General features: G+C 46.6%; 1 protein-coding gene and 1 long non-coding RNA gene across 4 annotated transcripts in view; both read left to right on the forward strand.

The window, feature by feature from the left end:
- The window catches only part of MLXIP (MLX interacting protein), a 39,960-nt gene continuing 24,315 nt past the window's right edge, over positions 1-15,645 (forward strand). The window contains exon 1 of one of the 3 annotated variants that reach the window (XR_014949077.1): positions 1-459. Coding sequence is in view for 1 of the 3 variants with exons in the window: in XM_015878343.2 (XP_015733829.2) it covers positions 89-459 (371 nt within the window). In the remaining 2 variants the exon portion in view is untranslated. The remainder of the gene's footprint in view (positions 460-15,645) is intronic. The other 2 variants (XM_015878343.2, XR_001558563.2) reach the window with 2 other exon arrangements.
- LOC146759651 (uncharacterized) lies at positions 11,674-15,577 on the forward strand. Its single transcript, XR_014949111.1, has 3 exons — positions 11,674-11,807; positions 12,034-12,093; positions 15,554-15,577. It is a non-coding gene; the product is annotated as an uncharacterized LOC146759651 (long non-coding RNA).

The raw sequence follows: 15,645 nt of genomic DNA on the forward strand, positions 1-15,645 counted from the left end.
GGTCCGGGGCGGAGCGGGGCGGTGGCGGCGCAGAGCGGGCGGCGGGCTGGGCTGGGCTGGGCTCGGGGCTGGCGGCGGCAGCGGGGCCATGGCCGCCGACGTGTTCATGCGGCCGGCGCAGCTCCTGGGCGCGGCGGGGCCGCTGTCTCCCCGCACGGAGCCCGATGAGGACTCGTCCGACACCGACGACGGCGGCGCTTCGCCGGGAGGAGGGCGGCGGTGCGGGCCGCGGAGGGGGCAGCCCCCGGGCCCCCAGATCATCCACTCGGGTCACTTCATGGTGTCGTCGCCTCACAGCGAGCACCCTCCCAAGAAGGGCTACGACTTCGACACGGTCAACGAGCAGACCTGTCAGACATACCAGTTCGGGGCGGCCCGAGGGGGCGGCGGCGCCGGGGGGAGGCTGAGCATCGACGCGTCCCTTACGAAGCTGTTCGAGTGCATGTCCCTGGCCTACAGGTACCGGGCGTGGGGCCGAGCGGCGCCGGGGCTCGTGAGTCAGCGGCGCGGGGAAAGCCCCGAGGGAGCGGGGAGGGGCGAGGGGCCCGAGGGCGCGGGGCCGGGGCAGCGCCGGGGGCGGGCGGGGCTGTATGGAGCTGTATGGGGCTGTATAGAGCTGTATGGAGCTGTACGGGGTTGTATGGAGCTATATGGAGCTGTACGGGGTTGTATGGAGCTATATGGAGCTGTACGGGGCTGCCGCTTCTGCACGAGAAGTTGGGGCTCCTTGCTGCGCTTAGGCCACGGTGCTGAGGCGCTTCGTGCCGTGCGGGGACAGCGCTGAGCCCGGCACATGGATCCGTCCCGCTGTGGGATCGTGGCCATGGGCGCGACGCGCAGCATCGCTGCCAGCTTTGGTGCGAGCAGCCGCCTCCAGCCCGAGCAGCGTGTGTGTGTCCCTGTGACACGGGGACTGAGCTCGGAGCTTTTTGTCCCGTTTTCTTCCTACAACTGCCTCTAAAAAGTAGAGTCTGTCATTGTTTCCTTTGTTCCGGTGGCTGCAGCTGAGCGCTGCACTTCCTGGGTTTATCGTCGCCTCGCGCTTTTCTGACTTTGGTTTTGCTTTCCATCAGTTTATTCGGATGTTACATCCACATTTAGGCCCTTTGTCTGCCTTCCAAAATGGAGGCAGAGCGATGGATCAGAAGTGTTGGGAAAGATGTGTGTCTGCACGAACCTTTTGTTCCACGCGATAGATCAGAAGCGGGATCCGCTCTGATGTTCAATATTAAGCATATTCTGGAAGTTGATTAGATGGGATGATGGAAAACTCCCCTGAGTGTTATCAGCAGTAATACTGGTCTTCGTTGATAGGAGCCGTAATAACTGGAGCTGAACTTTGCCCACCCCAGGTGTCTTTATTCTGTGCCGTTTTACTTGGGCTCTTCTTCTGGCTTTAGAATTTATTGATTTTGAAATATTGCTCAGCAAAGAGGAAACAATAGAACCATCCATTTGGTACCTTTAGTGAGAAAACAAAGCTGCATGTATCCTCGCTTGGGTGATTTGTACCAGCAGGTTATTGGTTACTGATGTGAAGAGGCTCGTAACATTCTAGTGTTTACAGAACAAAATACAATTGTGACACTAAAAATCAACTGTTCTGCCTGAGAGGAATATGTGGAGGAACCAAAAGTATCACAAGTGACACAGCTTCTGTGCATCTCCTCACCAGCCTCTATTACACCTGTAGGCTGAGGCTGGCTGCCTTGGCCTGTGCTCTCCTTGGGGCACATGGCACTCAGGGGGAGCAGCAAGTGCCTCTTGTGCTTCGTGTTGGTCTGAGGGGCTCTGGTTGGCGTGGGGGTGGTTTTATTGTTACCTTTGCTGTGTCATTTATCTGATGCTGACAAAAAACACAGATATCATGCTGTTTCTACTGCATGGAAACCTGTACTAGAGGAAAAACAAGAGAACAGCCCCACAGAAGAAAGGTGCAGAGGTGTCTTTTGGCATCATGGCTGTTGCAGACCCAGCAAGGAAGGGCCCGAGCCAGCAAGTTGTGTTTCTGGAGCAGGTTGATAGCTGCATTAAGTACAGAAACAAGGAAACTGATGTAACAGAGCTGTGTGTGCAATATTTATTTACACTTGACGCCCATTGCTGATATCTCAGTGTTTAAAGTCTTAAAAAGAAGCACTAAATTGTGTTATCTATCAGCCCTGCTGATGAACTAGCAAAGGAAGTTTTTCTAGATTACCAGGTCAGGATGGTTTACATTTGAGATGGTCAGATTTATGCTGAATCACATTCACTTGGGGATGTGTAGCATAGCCTGGCCTCTTCTAATTGTGCTGTGTGTATATATATATATGTATGTATATGTCTTAAATAGCTTTGTTCTGTTAAGCAGCTGCCACACTTCTTTATGATTAAAAAAGAAGCTGTTTCTGACCATGATGGAAACGATTCCCTCATGCCTTCGAGCAGTACAGACTAACCTGATTTTGATTCTCACCCTGTGTGTCTCAGTCACGTATCCATCTGCATGGGCAGAAGAACCTCGTTTCAGATGAGCCGTTTCACAGAGGAAAGCATGGCCAGAGCACGCCTGGCTGTACAGCTCCGAGATTAAAACAATCTTCTAAATCAATAAGTTACTTATAAACACTGCAGTTTCCCGCAGGTGTCACGCGGGCTGTGCTTTATCTAAGTGTCACCAGGTTTTTTCATGAGATTGATTGTGGTAACCGTACCGTGCTGGTGGAGGTAGAAGAGCCCTGGTTTATCTCTTCCAGCCCTTTCATCTCAATGCTGTAAAACAATGTGACCTCGTGTGTCTTTGTGTGTGTAAGCAGCAGAAGTAACTGCAGCTGGTATAAGGTGGGTAGGCCACTTTATGTATAAAGATTTAAAAAATATGCTTTCCAAAATGGAAATGACCTTTGCCATTGTTCCTTCTCACAGTCAGAAGCTGTGCTGGTAATTGTGTGGCCCGTAAGGGTTATTACGCAGAATTACATCAAATGAAATGTAATCCTGATCCTTAATTTACTGAAACCCTTTAGGAACATTAAACTTATCCAAATATTTACATCACCCAAAAATAACTTTCCCCAAACTGAGCTATATTCCGAGATGTTTTGATTATAGCACGTTGTAATGTGAGTTGGTTGATTCTTTTTCTTGGGTTTTGGACAGAAGTATTTTTCCAAACACTGTTTTCCAAGCACTGCTGTCTTCAGCAGCAGAATAATGTCCAGCTCTTTGTAGTGTCCAGGCTGAAGGCTTTTGTGAGGTGGAAAAAAATGTGCTGTTAGAAAGGACGCTGCAAGCCATTAATGGCCCGATTGGGCTGGAATATGGGAGTGGCAGCATTCCCTGTGGAAAGCTCTGCTTTGGGAACATGCAGTGTGAGATCCCAAATCTGAAATAGGCGTGTAGAAGTGCAGAGGATCCATGCAGCTGAGGGAACAGGGCAGCCAGCTGTGTGTGGTCACGTACATGGTGTAAACAAAGCACGAGCCTTATTTTAGGAATTAGTGAGTGTGAGTTGTTCTTTAATGTGGGTGGCTTTCTTTTTAAACTTCTGTTACGCGTAATTATGCCAGCTGATGTCAATCTTACTTGGCGGTAGGACATGATAGGGTAAATGAAAATGACTTTGTGGGCTTGTTTATTATTAAGTAGCCTCAGAACCCTCTCACCTTCTAATGAGAGCTTAAGGAGCGCGCCAGGTGTTGTGTTTTAGGTAAGAGTGTTAGTGCTGGCATTAGGTACTTGTTTTAAACCTTCTGGATCCTGCTTGTTAAAGTTACACGTAACATGAGTGTGAGGTGTGGGAGCCGTGGCATCAGTTTGCTTTGGAGAAGCTTGCCAGGTCGTTTCTAGATCTCATCTCTCCTCTTCAGCAATCTGACCCCATTGCTTTACGTAGATGTAAGCCAAAAACATTCCCTTTGATGCTGGACTGACATTTCGGATTGACTTCTTTCTAAAGCACATTTCCACGTGCCATGAGTGAGTGCTTTGGGAAGTTCCTGGCAATGGTGCCAGCAGGTTGGAGATAAAACGCTTCCAGAATTTATCTGTGCATTTTTATATGCTACTTGTGGCAACAGTTGTGCTCACCTCATAAATTAATCCTAACTTGAATTGAATTGCTGTGTTATGAGTGCTGGTGGGTAAGGTGTGCTATGTTCAGAACACAATGTGAATCAGGACAGTGTTACTGAGCCTATTACCTTGCTTAAGTCGAGTGCTTGATATAGTCGCAAGCTTTTAAGCTCTATTTAAGTAACTGGTAAGTTGCACCGCGACAACCTTGAGCCTCAGGAAGGTTTGCAGAAAGATTGCTGAGCTGTGCTCATTTCAGAGATGTATTTGTTTTGCCAAAGCAAATATTTAATAGCGGTTGTGTGAAAAGGTCTTAATTAAAATTAAGGTTTTGGTGCTTCCAATGCCTGGGAAGAAATGATGAATTCCGAAGACAGATTTAGATGCAGGAACAACCCTTTTTTCCCCACCCGGCTCCATGCCTGCTGCTTTTGGTGGCTTGTGCTGTTGGTTGGTTTTTTTTTGCTGTGTGGGGTGCATTGCAGAGGTGTGGTCCGCAGTAATTGCATTTATAAAAACCATGCTGTTGATATCATCTTGTGATTTACCAATCCATCTGCATGTTGGGTTGTAGTTTTCTTGTCCTGTGTTCCCAAGTAGTAAACAGATCTTATTTTCTGGCATAAATACAACACGGATTTCATAACCATCATTTTTGTTGGGTTGTCGAAATAGGGAAATGGGGAGTTAGTGTATCCTCAGGTTGCCAAGATCTTGGCTGAATTGCGAGATCTGGAATTCCTTTTTATGAGGATTTTGTATTGTGTGACTATGGTGGGCTTTGAGCGGAGTAGAATTTGGCAGCAGAAATCAGCATTTTGGTTACCTGTTTTTCTTTCTTTCCTCTGAATGGCAAGAGGAATTCCCAATTTCTCAGCTTTACTCAGGATTTTCCTCGTACTACTTTTGTAATTCACTGAATCGTTCTTGTTTGTTACTCTTCCACGTTGGAAGGCAGGGCTGATGGTGCAGCAGCTGCTCATCTGTCTGTGTATCCCTGAGCCTTAAACAAAGGGGTACCCACAACTGCTGCAAGGTAGGAAGAGGTGGGGAGGTGTAACGGGGCTGTGTAGCTCCACTGAGCTGATGGGCAGGAATTTCTGCAGTGCCAGAAAGGTGTTCTAAATTTACAGAGAAACTGAAAGGCTTGAAAGAGAGTCAGCTCTGTTAGATGTCTTGTGTGAGTGGAATTCTTCCCTTAATCATGATGCTGGGTGATCTCTTGCAAAGAAAGGGGAGTGAGAGGACAAGGTGGGAGGCTGGCTGAGATTTGTAGCAAAATTACAAGGATCTTTGAGGAATGCATTGGATGAAGGAGGGCCATGTGAAAGGCACACAGTTGGGTCGATAGTATTGTTTTATCCCCCTCTTGTTTTCATCTCCATGACCTCTATCAGCGCTATGAAGTTCAATAAGATGGGAGGGGGGGGAGTGGCAGTGCTGCTATGGCTGCTCTGGTGCTGCTTTGCTTCCTTTGCTGTAAGAAAGAAAGGTTTGTCTCTCTTAAACAAAACAACAAAGCTGACCAGTTGAGAAGCTCGGACCAGTTAGGATCTAATCTGTTATTTCATTTTTAATTAACAGACCGTAGGCTGTGTGCTTGCTACTTCCTTTCCTTTGTATGCAGAAATTAATTGCATTTACAGTTTTCCTCATCTGTCCTTTGATATTGTAATGTCACACACATGAACAATCTCTTTAAAGACAAAACTTCTAAGCTACTTCTGAGGAAAAAGGCGAAGTTTCTGAACTCTTTGATGGCTATTGAAATATTTTACAGCTGTCCTACAAACTTTCCTTTCGCTCTGGGAAGGAAACTTTTAAAAATGTATAAAACAATTCTATAGGTGCTTAGGAAAAGTGCTTGTTTCAGTGACCTCCAAAGAAAATAGAGTTGGTTCTTTGTGTTCCAGACAGTGATGGAAAATCCTGAATCTGTTTTTAGTGCAAGCTGAAGTTGCACCATTGTCACAAGGTCTGAAGCAGGAAGGCTGGGAAAACAGGGTTAGGAAAAGCTGGGCTTTCTTGGAATCAATTCTGCTAGTTTTACTGCTAGAACAGGAATCCTAAACGTGGGCTTCTCAAAACATGTTTGCTCAGAAGGGAGCTGGCGGGGTGTTTCTGGTTATTTGTTTTGAATGTGGAACGTGCTGTCTTTATGCCACTTTTGCAGTATAATTAATGTAGGCATCTCTTTGTAAATCAGGCAGTAATGGCCATCGGAAATGTTCTAGCATGCGTTTGCTGCAGCTTATTTACTTTGTGACACGAACACAAAGCCTTTCTCTGGCCCTTAGTTTCTGGCTTGTTGATCTTAGATAAATCAGCGAACTGCTTACTTTTCCCTTTCTCTTTCATGGAAGTGGGAAAAACACAGCAGAAAGCCAGGTGTGTGCAGCAGCCTTTTTGAGAAGGGGGAATAGAGGCATAAAGTTCAGCAGTGAACTAGCACAGGAACCTAGAAGGAATCCATATCAAAGGTGACAGTTCAGCTACAAGCCTGAGTAATAAAAGGCAAGGAGACAAAAGGAAGATTTAGGAGGAAATGAGGCAAAAGACCTGCAGCTTAGTGACACCTGTTAGGAAAGGCATTGCCTGTAGCTGATGGGGAGCTGCAGATGCAAATTACAGGGTAATAAAACCGAGCTGGTATTTTAACAGTAATCTTAATGCATCTGGAAGGCAACGTGCTGCTTACTGCCTGTGGCACTCGCTGGGCTGCGGGTGAGGAGCACCTGCTCCTGGAAACAGGCTGTGAGCAGCATCGTGCTCCATGTGAAAGAGCCTTCAGTGCCATTGCCAAGGAAACATGGATGGCTGGGTCATTGGCTCTGGGTTCTCAGATCTGTTTCTGATCGTGGCCTTCTGGAGAATCTGCTTTTTCCCCCCTTCTGTCCCCCCCCCCCCGAAAAATCCTGTTATGCATAGAGAAGTTTAGCCCTTTCCCCTGTGGCAAACGGTTTTGTTGTACTTGGAAGTAAGTCTAAACGGCATCCGCCTCCTTAAGCTGTCAAACACTTTACTGCCATGCGAGGCATGACCTCCTTCTGTAAGAGAAATCTGCACAAAAGGTGAACGTGGCACTCCAGATGGCTGCAGGGCCGTGCTGTCAGGCGACTGCTTGCATTCTGCGGGCTCCTTGTCTGCTCCCCTCCCTTGGCTTGATGCACTGCAGCTGCTGGGCTTGCTTTCATTGCGCCAAGCGTGTGTTGGACTGAGCAGATGGTTTGGCTGCTCAAACTCGCTTTGGGATAGTTTATCTGCCTGTCATTCTCGTGCATGTGATGATTTCTTACAGGTCTCTTGCAGGCTTAAAGCTCCCGAGGAAGAAGTGGGAGTGTGTGAAATGGGGCTCTGGCTGTTCTTTTGCAGTGTGGTTTGGCTGCAGGGCAGTTGTGATTCCATCTCTCTTGAGTAGGTTTATGTTTGACCTTTAAGGTGTTCAGATCCAGAGTGCTACTTGGGAGCCAGCTTAGGAACAGTTAGTTCCTTTTGTGAAACACTGTTCAGGCTGTCAGCTGCGCTTTCCTATGTATAATAGAAAATGGGACTGGACACAGACAGGACCGTGGGAAGCCATCCAGACCCACGTCACAGCAAAATGATTCCCTTGGCCTGTTATCTGACAGGCGACCTGAGAAGTTAGCCAGAACATCCCTGCTTAATGCCCATTGCAGGAGGCAGAGCAGGGCAGTGCTGCAGCTCCCAGCCCCTGCCAACTGTACGCTGAAGGCACAAAGCCCAGGGTGAGATGAGCAACTCTGGGGCTGTAAAGCAAAAGGTGACAGAGCAGACAGGGAGCACTTGCAGATCGTCATCACTTGGTTTTCATAGAGCAGGGTATTCGGATCTGGTTTTGTTTAATTAGCGATATGTTGGTGTGTTTAGGCCAGACCTCTGCTGACCTACAGATAACCCTTTTGACATGATGTGTTTCGTGACATAGCGTGATGCTATTAGAAGGATTCAGCTGTTTAAGTAGCTAAGCTTTCTACTTAATGAGTAGGACACATTTCAGGAAAAGTGCAGAAAGATTTTAATGCCTTGTCAGATTTTAATGGCTGGTTAACGTTTCGTCAGACAGCTTTTTGATTGTCTGCACAGAACGATATTTACAGCACTGATGCACAGTTGCAGGCTTTCTCATCTCTCTACCTCTAGTTCAGCTACATGGAAGCAGTGGCTGCAGTCTTTTCTTTTAATGTGTTTTATTACCTGTATTTTTCTGTATTTGGGAATGCCTTGCTGTGTACGGAGAGAAGTTTGTTTTAATATAATGGGAGATTTATAGATTTCCAAAGGATATCTTTATTGTTCATTTATACCACACCAGAGCAAGCAGAGGATATCTTCACAGTTAAGCTCCATACGTTTTGTTTGTGCTTTCCTCTTTAATTGCAGATAAGCAGTATTTCCCTGTACTTTCCTTCAGTGATGTGGGAAACGAAGTGCAGAATTTTGGGGTAACGGTCCAGAGCAGTAACAGAAGGAAGGAAGGAAGCTTGAGAGACCTACACGCTTTGTTTCAAAGGGAGCCACTCTTGTGCAAATACAGGAATCTGATGCTTGTTATGATTTTGTTTCTGTGTGAGCACAAAAAGGCTTCTTCCCATCTCAGCTGGAAAATAAAAGAGTGGTCTTGCCTTTGCTGGTGCTCAGTGGTGTCCGCTTGTTCTAGGAGTGGCTTGTGAGTAAGAATGAGTTACAGAGCTGAGCCTTGTGGGTGACCAAGGAGATAAGAAGATCCGAGTGGCCCAGTTGTTGTGTAATAGGTTAGCCCTTCTTGAAAAAGAGGATTGCCATTGTTAGTGTTGAAAGTGAAACAGCAGCTGTGTTGTTTATGTTTCGGTCTTGCACATCTAGGGGGAAGGTGGCAGCTTGCAAGACTGAGCGCTGTGTTTGTGAGGCCTTCTGCTGTGCTTACCTCTTGTGGTATCCTTCTAAAGAAGTCCTGCTTCGGAGGTGATCTGTGTTGAGAGCTCACATGAACAGCTGTGCTAAACACAGGCACTTGGTCCCGAGGCTGTGACCTGGCAGGATGAGTGGGAGAGCCATGCTGGGCTGCTCTTCAGTCCTGCAGAGTTTGCAGTGCGTCTTATACTTAGATAAGATCTGCAGGAACACACATAAACAGGATAAGGGCTTTCCTTCTCTCTGATTCTTCCAGCACTGAAGTCTGTTAGACCTTGTACACCAGCAGGGGATATTTTTTTTTTCTTTCTTTTAGCAATATTTCTGTGTAACAAGATTCAAGCAAACACTGCAGAGACCAGGAGGAGGATGCTCTTGCTGCCAGAATCTGTCATGTTCATTGTTTTCAGAACTCTCCAGCATGGGATGTTTACTCAAAATCTTGGCCTCCTTTTCCCTCTGCCACTTTGTTTACTCTCTCTTCCCTCAAGGTCTCACAGCAATGGGTGCTCTGCTGTGGCAGTTCAAGGACGCAGCAGCTGAAGTGCATGGCTGTGAGACCTGCAGTGGGGCTGCAGCGAATGCAGCCACTCCTCAATCTGGCAGCTACAAGTTTCCCATGTGAGCCAGCTGTTAAAAACACTGTTCTCATCTGCATTGCCCTGTCCCTGCCATGGGCTCTATCACTTTGCCAAAGCTCTCACCCCATAAAATGCTAGCACAGGACAAGAGATCAGCAAACCAAGACTGGTGGTACAGAGGCCAGGCCTGTGTGATGTACTTTTGTGTCTCTGGAGCAACTGGAATGAAGTGACACTTGGGTTTCACAATAGACCTAAAAATAACTTGGGTCTGCTGCATTTGGCTACCATCTAGGAGCTGTACATTCATATGGATGTGCTTGCAGCCAGCACAGGCTATTCAGTGAAACGTGTTCTGGCTGTGGCTGTATGTTGAACACAGATTTTAGGCTGTTGATAATTTTCATCATCACAAACAAAATCATTTCCAAAGGGGCAGAGACCAATGGAATGTGAATTGTGGAAGAGCTTCTCAGTTCCTTGTGATCCTTCTTTGAAGCCTTTGACTGCTCTTTATTACCTTTTCATTATGCAGTCCTTTGCTTTTGGTGCTCTGGTATGACACTCGATGTAGCCTATATTACTTATTGAGGGCTATGACTCTGTAGCATGTCAGAGACAGGAAATACCTGGGCTTTGGCCCTGGCAGCAGTTAAAGAAGTGTGGGGAGAGGAAAGTGGAAGGTCCTGTTATGTTTCTCATGTACCAAACAATGACCATGGCTGTTATCTGCTGCCACATTTTCCAGAGCAAAGAGTGATATAATTAATTTTCTGGGATGTTTGGTTTCTGCTCATTATGATGAATATCTGAATATGAGCAGGCTTATCCAGGGCAAATCAAAGTCTGCTGATGGCAGTGATGGTGGGAGCTGTCTGTACCAGGAGAGTTTGTTGCATTTGTGCAAAAGGCAACACAACAAGGTCTGAGTTCAGCTAAGCTGAACTGGGGGTTCAGGAATGGGCTGTGAAATTTGCTGGTGTTTTATCAGTACGTAAGGAGCTGAATGTTACCTATCACTCTGTTCGTATTAGCTCATTGCCTAGAGTGTTCAACAAAAAGGTATAAACGTTTCCTTGTACACTTCTGAGCTCCTGCATATTAATGTCTGCACGGATACTTCAGCTTAGTCCAGCTTTCTGTTTGCTTGGTAAACATCTGTCCCTGCCGGGATGGAGGGTGAGAGCGCTGGAACAGAAATATGGGAAGGCAGTGAAAGGGAATGGTCTGCTTTCTTTTGCTCTTCTGTAACACAGCTTTTGAGTAAGAAACTCGAGGGTTGTAGTGGGAGAACAGATCAGCGACCTGGGAACGTACATAAAATGACTGTGTGGGGTTTGAGGATATGGCGCTTTTAGGAAGGAAGAAGTAAGTCAAAGGATTTTGGCACTATTGTGCAATACTTTGATCTGCTACAGAGCCAGAGAAATACTTTGTGTGTTGTCATTATTCATTACAGCCTCAGTTCAAATGAAGCTAGTGATGGGATGGGAGGAAAAATTTGACCAACGGCAAAAATATCCCCAAGGAGGAAACTGTACTTATTTTAGGTGCTTAGCAATCATGTTTGACACCTAAAAACCAGTGAAAATAGAAAGCAGATGTTGTGAAATAGCTGAGAGCCTGCAGCAATCTATCAAACACTGGGACGCCTGCATCTGTTGCGGCAGTCACTGTGGTGCTTCTCGTCTATTAAGAATGCCATTATCTCTCCCTTTTCCAGGCAAAGAGCTGCCAAATCAATACACATTCAACTCACCCAGGTATGAATAAAGAGACTCTATAGACGTAGTGAAAGGAAAAGTACCATAGTTCTTCCAGTGTGCTTTTAGAGGGTAGGTAAATATCATTTCCCTTTACAGCTGAGAGGTGTTTACAAAAGACCGGCTTCTCAGAAATGTGCATTGAGTCAAGGTGTGCAGAGCGCTCAGTTAACCCACTGCATGAATTGGAGCTGATTTAAGCTCTTGGTTTCCTGACCCACCTGGTAATTCACAGAGCCATGTTCTGCTTTGGTTTGTCCTAGGGTTGCCTGAGATGTGCAGAGCCAGCAGGGATGTAGCAGCAGGGCTTTGCTGCCTTTATCAGTGTCCCTCAGCAGAAATTAGGTGGAGGGTAAGAGCGTGTTGGGGACTGGAGGGAACATTACACAGACATGCTTGTCCTGTTCTCACTGTTCCCAAAACACCTACTTGTGGCTGCTGTTGGAGCTCTGGGACCTTTGGCCTGACCCATATGGCTGTTCATACAGCTCTTACGGTAAGGCAGGAGAGCTCTGTTGCCAAGTACTGCAGTCAGCAAGACGCTGTTTTAGTATCAGCGGTGAAAAAATTCCAAGCAGCACTTTCACTGTTTGCTAAGCTTTTATCTTTGTTAACAAGAGGCTTGTCTTTTGCCTTACAGAAACTGCAGCCTTCAAGCACATTCATTTTGTAGTAGCTTTCGCTTTCTGCAGAAACATGGTGTTGTTTTTCTTTTTTTCCAGGGCAGCACAGGACAGTACATGTCAGTGGCACTTGGCCTCTGGAAACCTCAGATAAGTTCAGTATGTGTTGCTGTGTGGCTGCTCTTGGTGATATCAGCCTAGTGCACGACTGCCTGCCCTGAGAGGCTGCCTGAAGGTTTTGGCTATTCCTTTGCTTTGTGAAAGTAAAGCCAGTATGTTTGTGACTTAAATGCCTCTGTGATCTGAGTCATTCCTTGTGTGAAGGAGGGAAAGGAGTAATCAGACTGCATCGGAACAAGAGGCATTCCTGTGTTCTGTTCTGTCTTGCAGTGTAAAGTAGTTAGCCCTTCTAAGGAACCACGTGATTAGATTTCACTTGCTTTATCAAATCAGCAAATATTATCAAAGTGCACGGTTCAACTTAGAGACTCTGTGAGTAGATGGGCAAAAATCTGCAATAGAAGCCAATTAATTCCTGTTTCTAGTAAAGTTTTGCTCAGTGAAAGCTCTGTTTAGGAGCAAAGCGTGCATCCCATCTGTGTTCAGTATCCAGTCATACAAGTAGAACGCTCGGATCTCCAGTCTTTGCAGAGCTTAAGGAGCCTAAATTTTTATTAGCAGTTTTTATGAGCTGCATTATGAGGTTTGGGGTCTGACCTCTGCATGTGATGATTGTAGCCTGTGTGCATATGGCAAGCTTTTGGAAATGGAGAGACAGCTCCTAGGAAGGTTAGAGAGTCTGCTTTCCCTACAGCAGTAAATGTGTGACAAGTTGTTTACCTTTAATTTGAGCACTCCAAGGAACTCTACGAAGCAAAGGCTGAGGCTGTTATATCGTGACTTTTGTACATGGAAGAAAACACGATTTGAAGAAGAGTCATGGGGAAGGTTTTTGTAGTACAGGTTGTTTGTAGCGAGGTTCAGGAAAGTGCTGATACTGTAATTGTTTTGCTCGGGGGGGGGGGGGGGGGGGGGGGGAAGTCACAGCTTGCTTTGGGATGTAAACCATGTGGGTCTCTTTGAACATGTATCCTTGGCAAGAGGATCATTCGTCCAGCTGTGTCTTAACCAGTGTGTGGGGGGGAATGATGGGTGAACGTCTGGACTGTTGTGCTGAGGGATATTTGGTCCTGGTGGTTCCTGTGAGCAAAGGGATGACTTTATAAGAAATACCAGTTGGAGGGCTGCCTGTGTGTAGTCTGGAGAGACAGGAAGTACAGCAAAGCTTTAAACTGCTCCTTTCAAACTTCCTGTTAGCGTTTAGTATATACCACTAAGGAGAGAGCAATTCGAATGGCTCGATGCGGGATCCTGTGCAATCCGAATGACCATGGGTGGGTGTGGGAGGTCGGGCAGAGGGAATCCTGCTTGTCTGGTGCTGCTGGTGGTTGTTGCTGTGTGATTTGTGTTTGTGCACACTGACTTGGTTTGCTGAGCCCCCAGGGCACCATTCCCCCCAAAATACAATACTCCCGGCAAGAGTTCTCATCTTTTCTCACTTTTCCAAAAGCTTGGAAACATAATTGTATCATAATCCCAGAATCATAGGATTACTATGACCGGCCTGTTCATCCCAATGTCTGACTTATTTCTTGAATGATGCCAGTTTTCAGTGCTTCTGAATTTGTCTTTCTGCATCCCTTAAGGGAGACACTGGAGGCAGGGGAGGGTTTTGAGTTTGCTTTTTGAGCAGTCACAGAGCTCCATTTCCTCAGTGCTCCTTCTACTCAGTGCACTGAGCATCTCGATGACTTCTTGGCTTTCCCATGCTTCTCAGCCTACCAGTTTTCAGCAGTTTATTGCTGAACAAATTGCATTCATTTTTATGTATTTATTGTTTTCACAGGCCTTGAAAGTGTTTCACGTTCTCTTGGCCAGGTCTGATCTCAACAACCCTGTGTGGGAACCAGGGCTCCAGGACTCTCCCTCAGCCCGTCCAATCCTAAATTGGCAGCGAGAGCAGTGTGGGAAAAGCGACACGGATTCTGTGTCATCAGCATTAGCACGCTTCTGCCTCGTGTCCCACTTAATTCAGCCCCGGCTCACTTACACGGCCTGACAAGGAGCTGGGGAAGTTTCCACAGCCTGCTGTCTGCTGCCTGGAGGCCAAGGCCTGTTCCCTGCCCAGCACCCCCCGAGGCTGTGGGTTCAGCGGTGGGTGCCAGGTTGTCCCAGGGTCCTGCAGTGGGGCCAAGAGGAGCTGTGGGTTTGCAGTTCCCAGCACTGAGTGCCCATGATGTCTGTGGAGTCATTGAGAAAATGCTGGTTTGCATTTAGCTCCAACAGAAGTATTTTTCTGTGAAGTCTGTATGGCCTTTTAGAGATGCCTTTCTTTTTTTATTTTTGGTCCTCAAACTCCTTTTTTTTCCTAATTCCTGTCTATTTTATGTTAACTCTAGAAGGAGTTTCCTCCCTGCATTATCTTTCTGTGGGATTTTTTTGATCTTTCAGTAGCTTTAATAGTAACGCAGCTGTGCCTTTCGTCTGCTTCTATCCTTTGTGTAGCTGCTGCTCTAGCTTTTATGCGAACTTTCAATAAGCTGCATGTGCTCGAGACTGTAATAACTGAATTTGGTAACAAGTCTGGTGTTCCTCGTGCTGCAGGGAGCACAGATGGTACGAAAGCTTTGTTTTGCAAGGGGAGAGGTGGGGAGTGTCTCTTATTTTAAAACACTTAAGTAATTTTCAGAACAAGATCCCTGAAGACTTGCAGTGTATTTATAGGCCGGCTATGTTGTGAGGGCAATGTTACATTATCCTCTTGCAGAAGTGCTGGTTTCGAGTTTCTCTGCCTGGTAAACGCTTCTCTGTTCCTGTAGGTATGAGAGCTGTGCCGATCCCCAGTGCTGATAGGGTTTGTTTGGGTTTTTCAGGGGCTTTGCGTGTGAAAAGTCTCTGAACCACAACTTAGGTGCTTAAAACAAGGTCCTAAATTATCACACTTTGATCAGTCTATTAATCCAGGCTAAGACCTGAATCACAAAAGGATCCTGACACATTCATTCCTCGCTCTGTAGGAGGGGGTTCTTGCCAGCAGCTATCCTTTTAACTGGGGAGGAAGGTGCTCTGGGCAGCACTGCTTCCTGATCACTGTTTTTGACAGCAGCTCTTTGTAGTGTAAAGCAAGTATACTGATCTTGTGTGAAGCCCTTTGTTGATCTGCTTATCAGTGCAACATGCTGCTGATGATCACAGCAACTGCTGACAGCAGGAAAGCTCCTCTACCTCCCAGCAGAGATTTTTGCTCATGGTAAAGCAATCTCGTTAGATCGGTACAGGGTGCTTCCTTTTTGCCTCACCGGACTTGTAAGTCTTCTGTGAGCAGCAGAGAGAATGAAGAGAAGGAAATGATGGGAGGAAAAGGATGCCCTGAGTGCTGCGATTGTTTTCTGATAGGGAAGCGTGTATCAAGGAAGAAGCTGAAAAGAAAGTGCAGCAAATAATCTGGCTTCTATCACGCTCCTCTGCTGCACACGAGGGTGAAGTCACTGATGGGCCCTCCTCTCACGTTAAAGTCATGAGGTGCATTAAGGCTGATGGTGTCTTTTTCTCCTTCCAGGCAAAGAATAAATGTTTCTTAAATCACAGAATCACAGAATTACCCGGGTTGGAAGGGACCTCAAGGATCATGTAGTTCCAACCCCCCTGCCT

Source organism: Coturnix japonica, chromosome 9 (assembly GCF_054131305.1).
Source record: "Coturnix japonica strain WE chromosome 9, WE-NBRP24, whole genome shotgun sequence".
Lineage (NCBI taxonomy): Eukaryota > Metazoa > Chordata > Aves > Galliformes > Phasianidae > Coturnix > Coturnix japonica.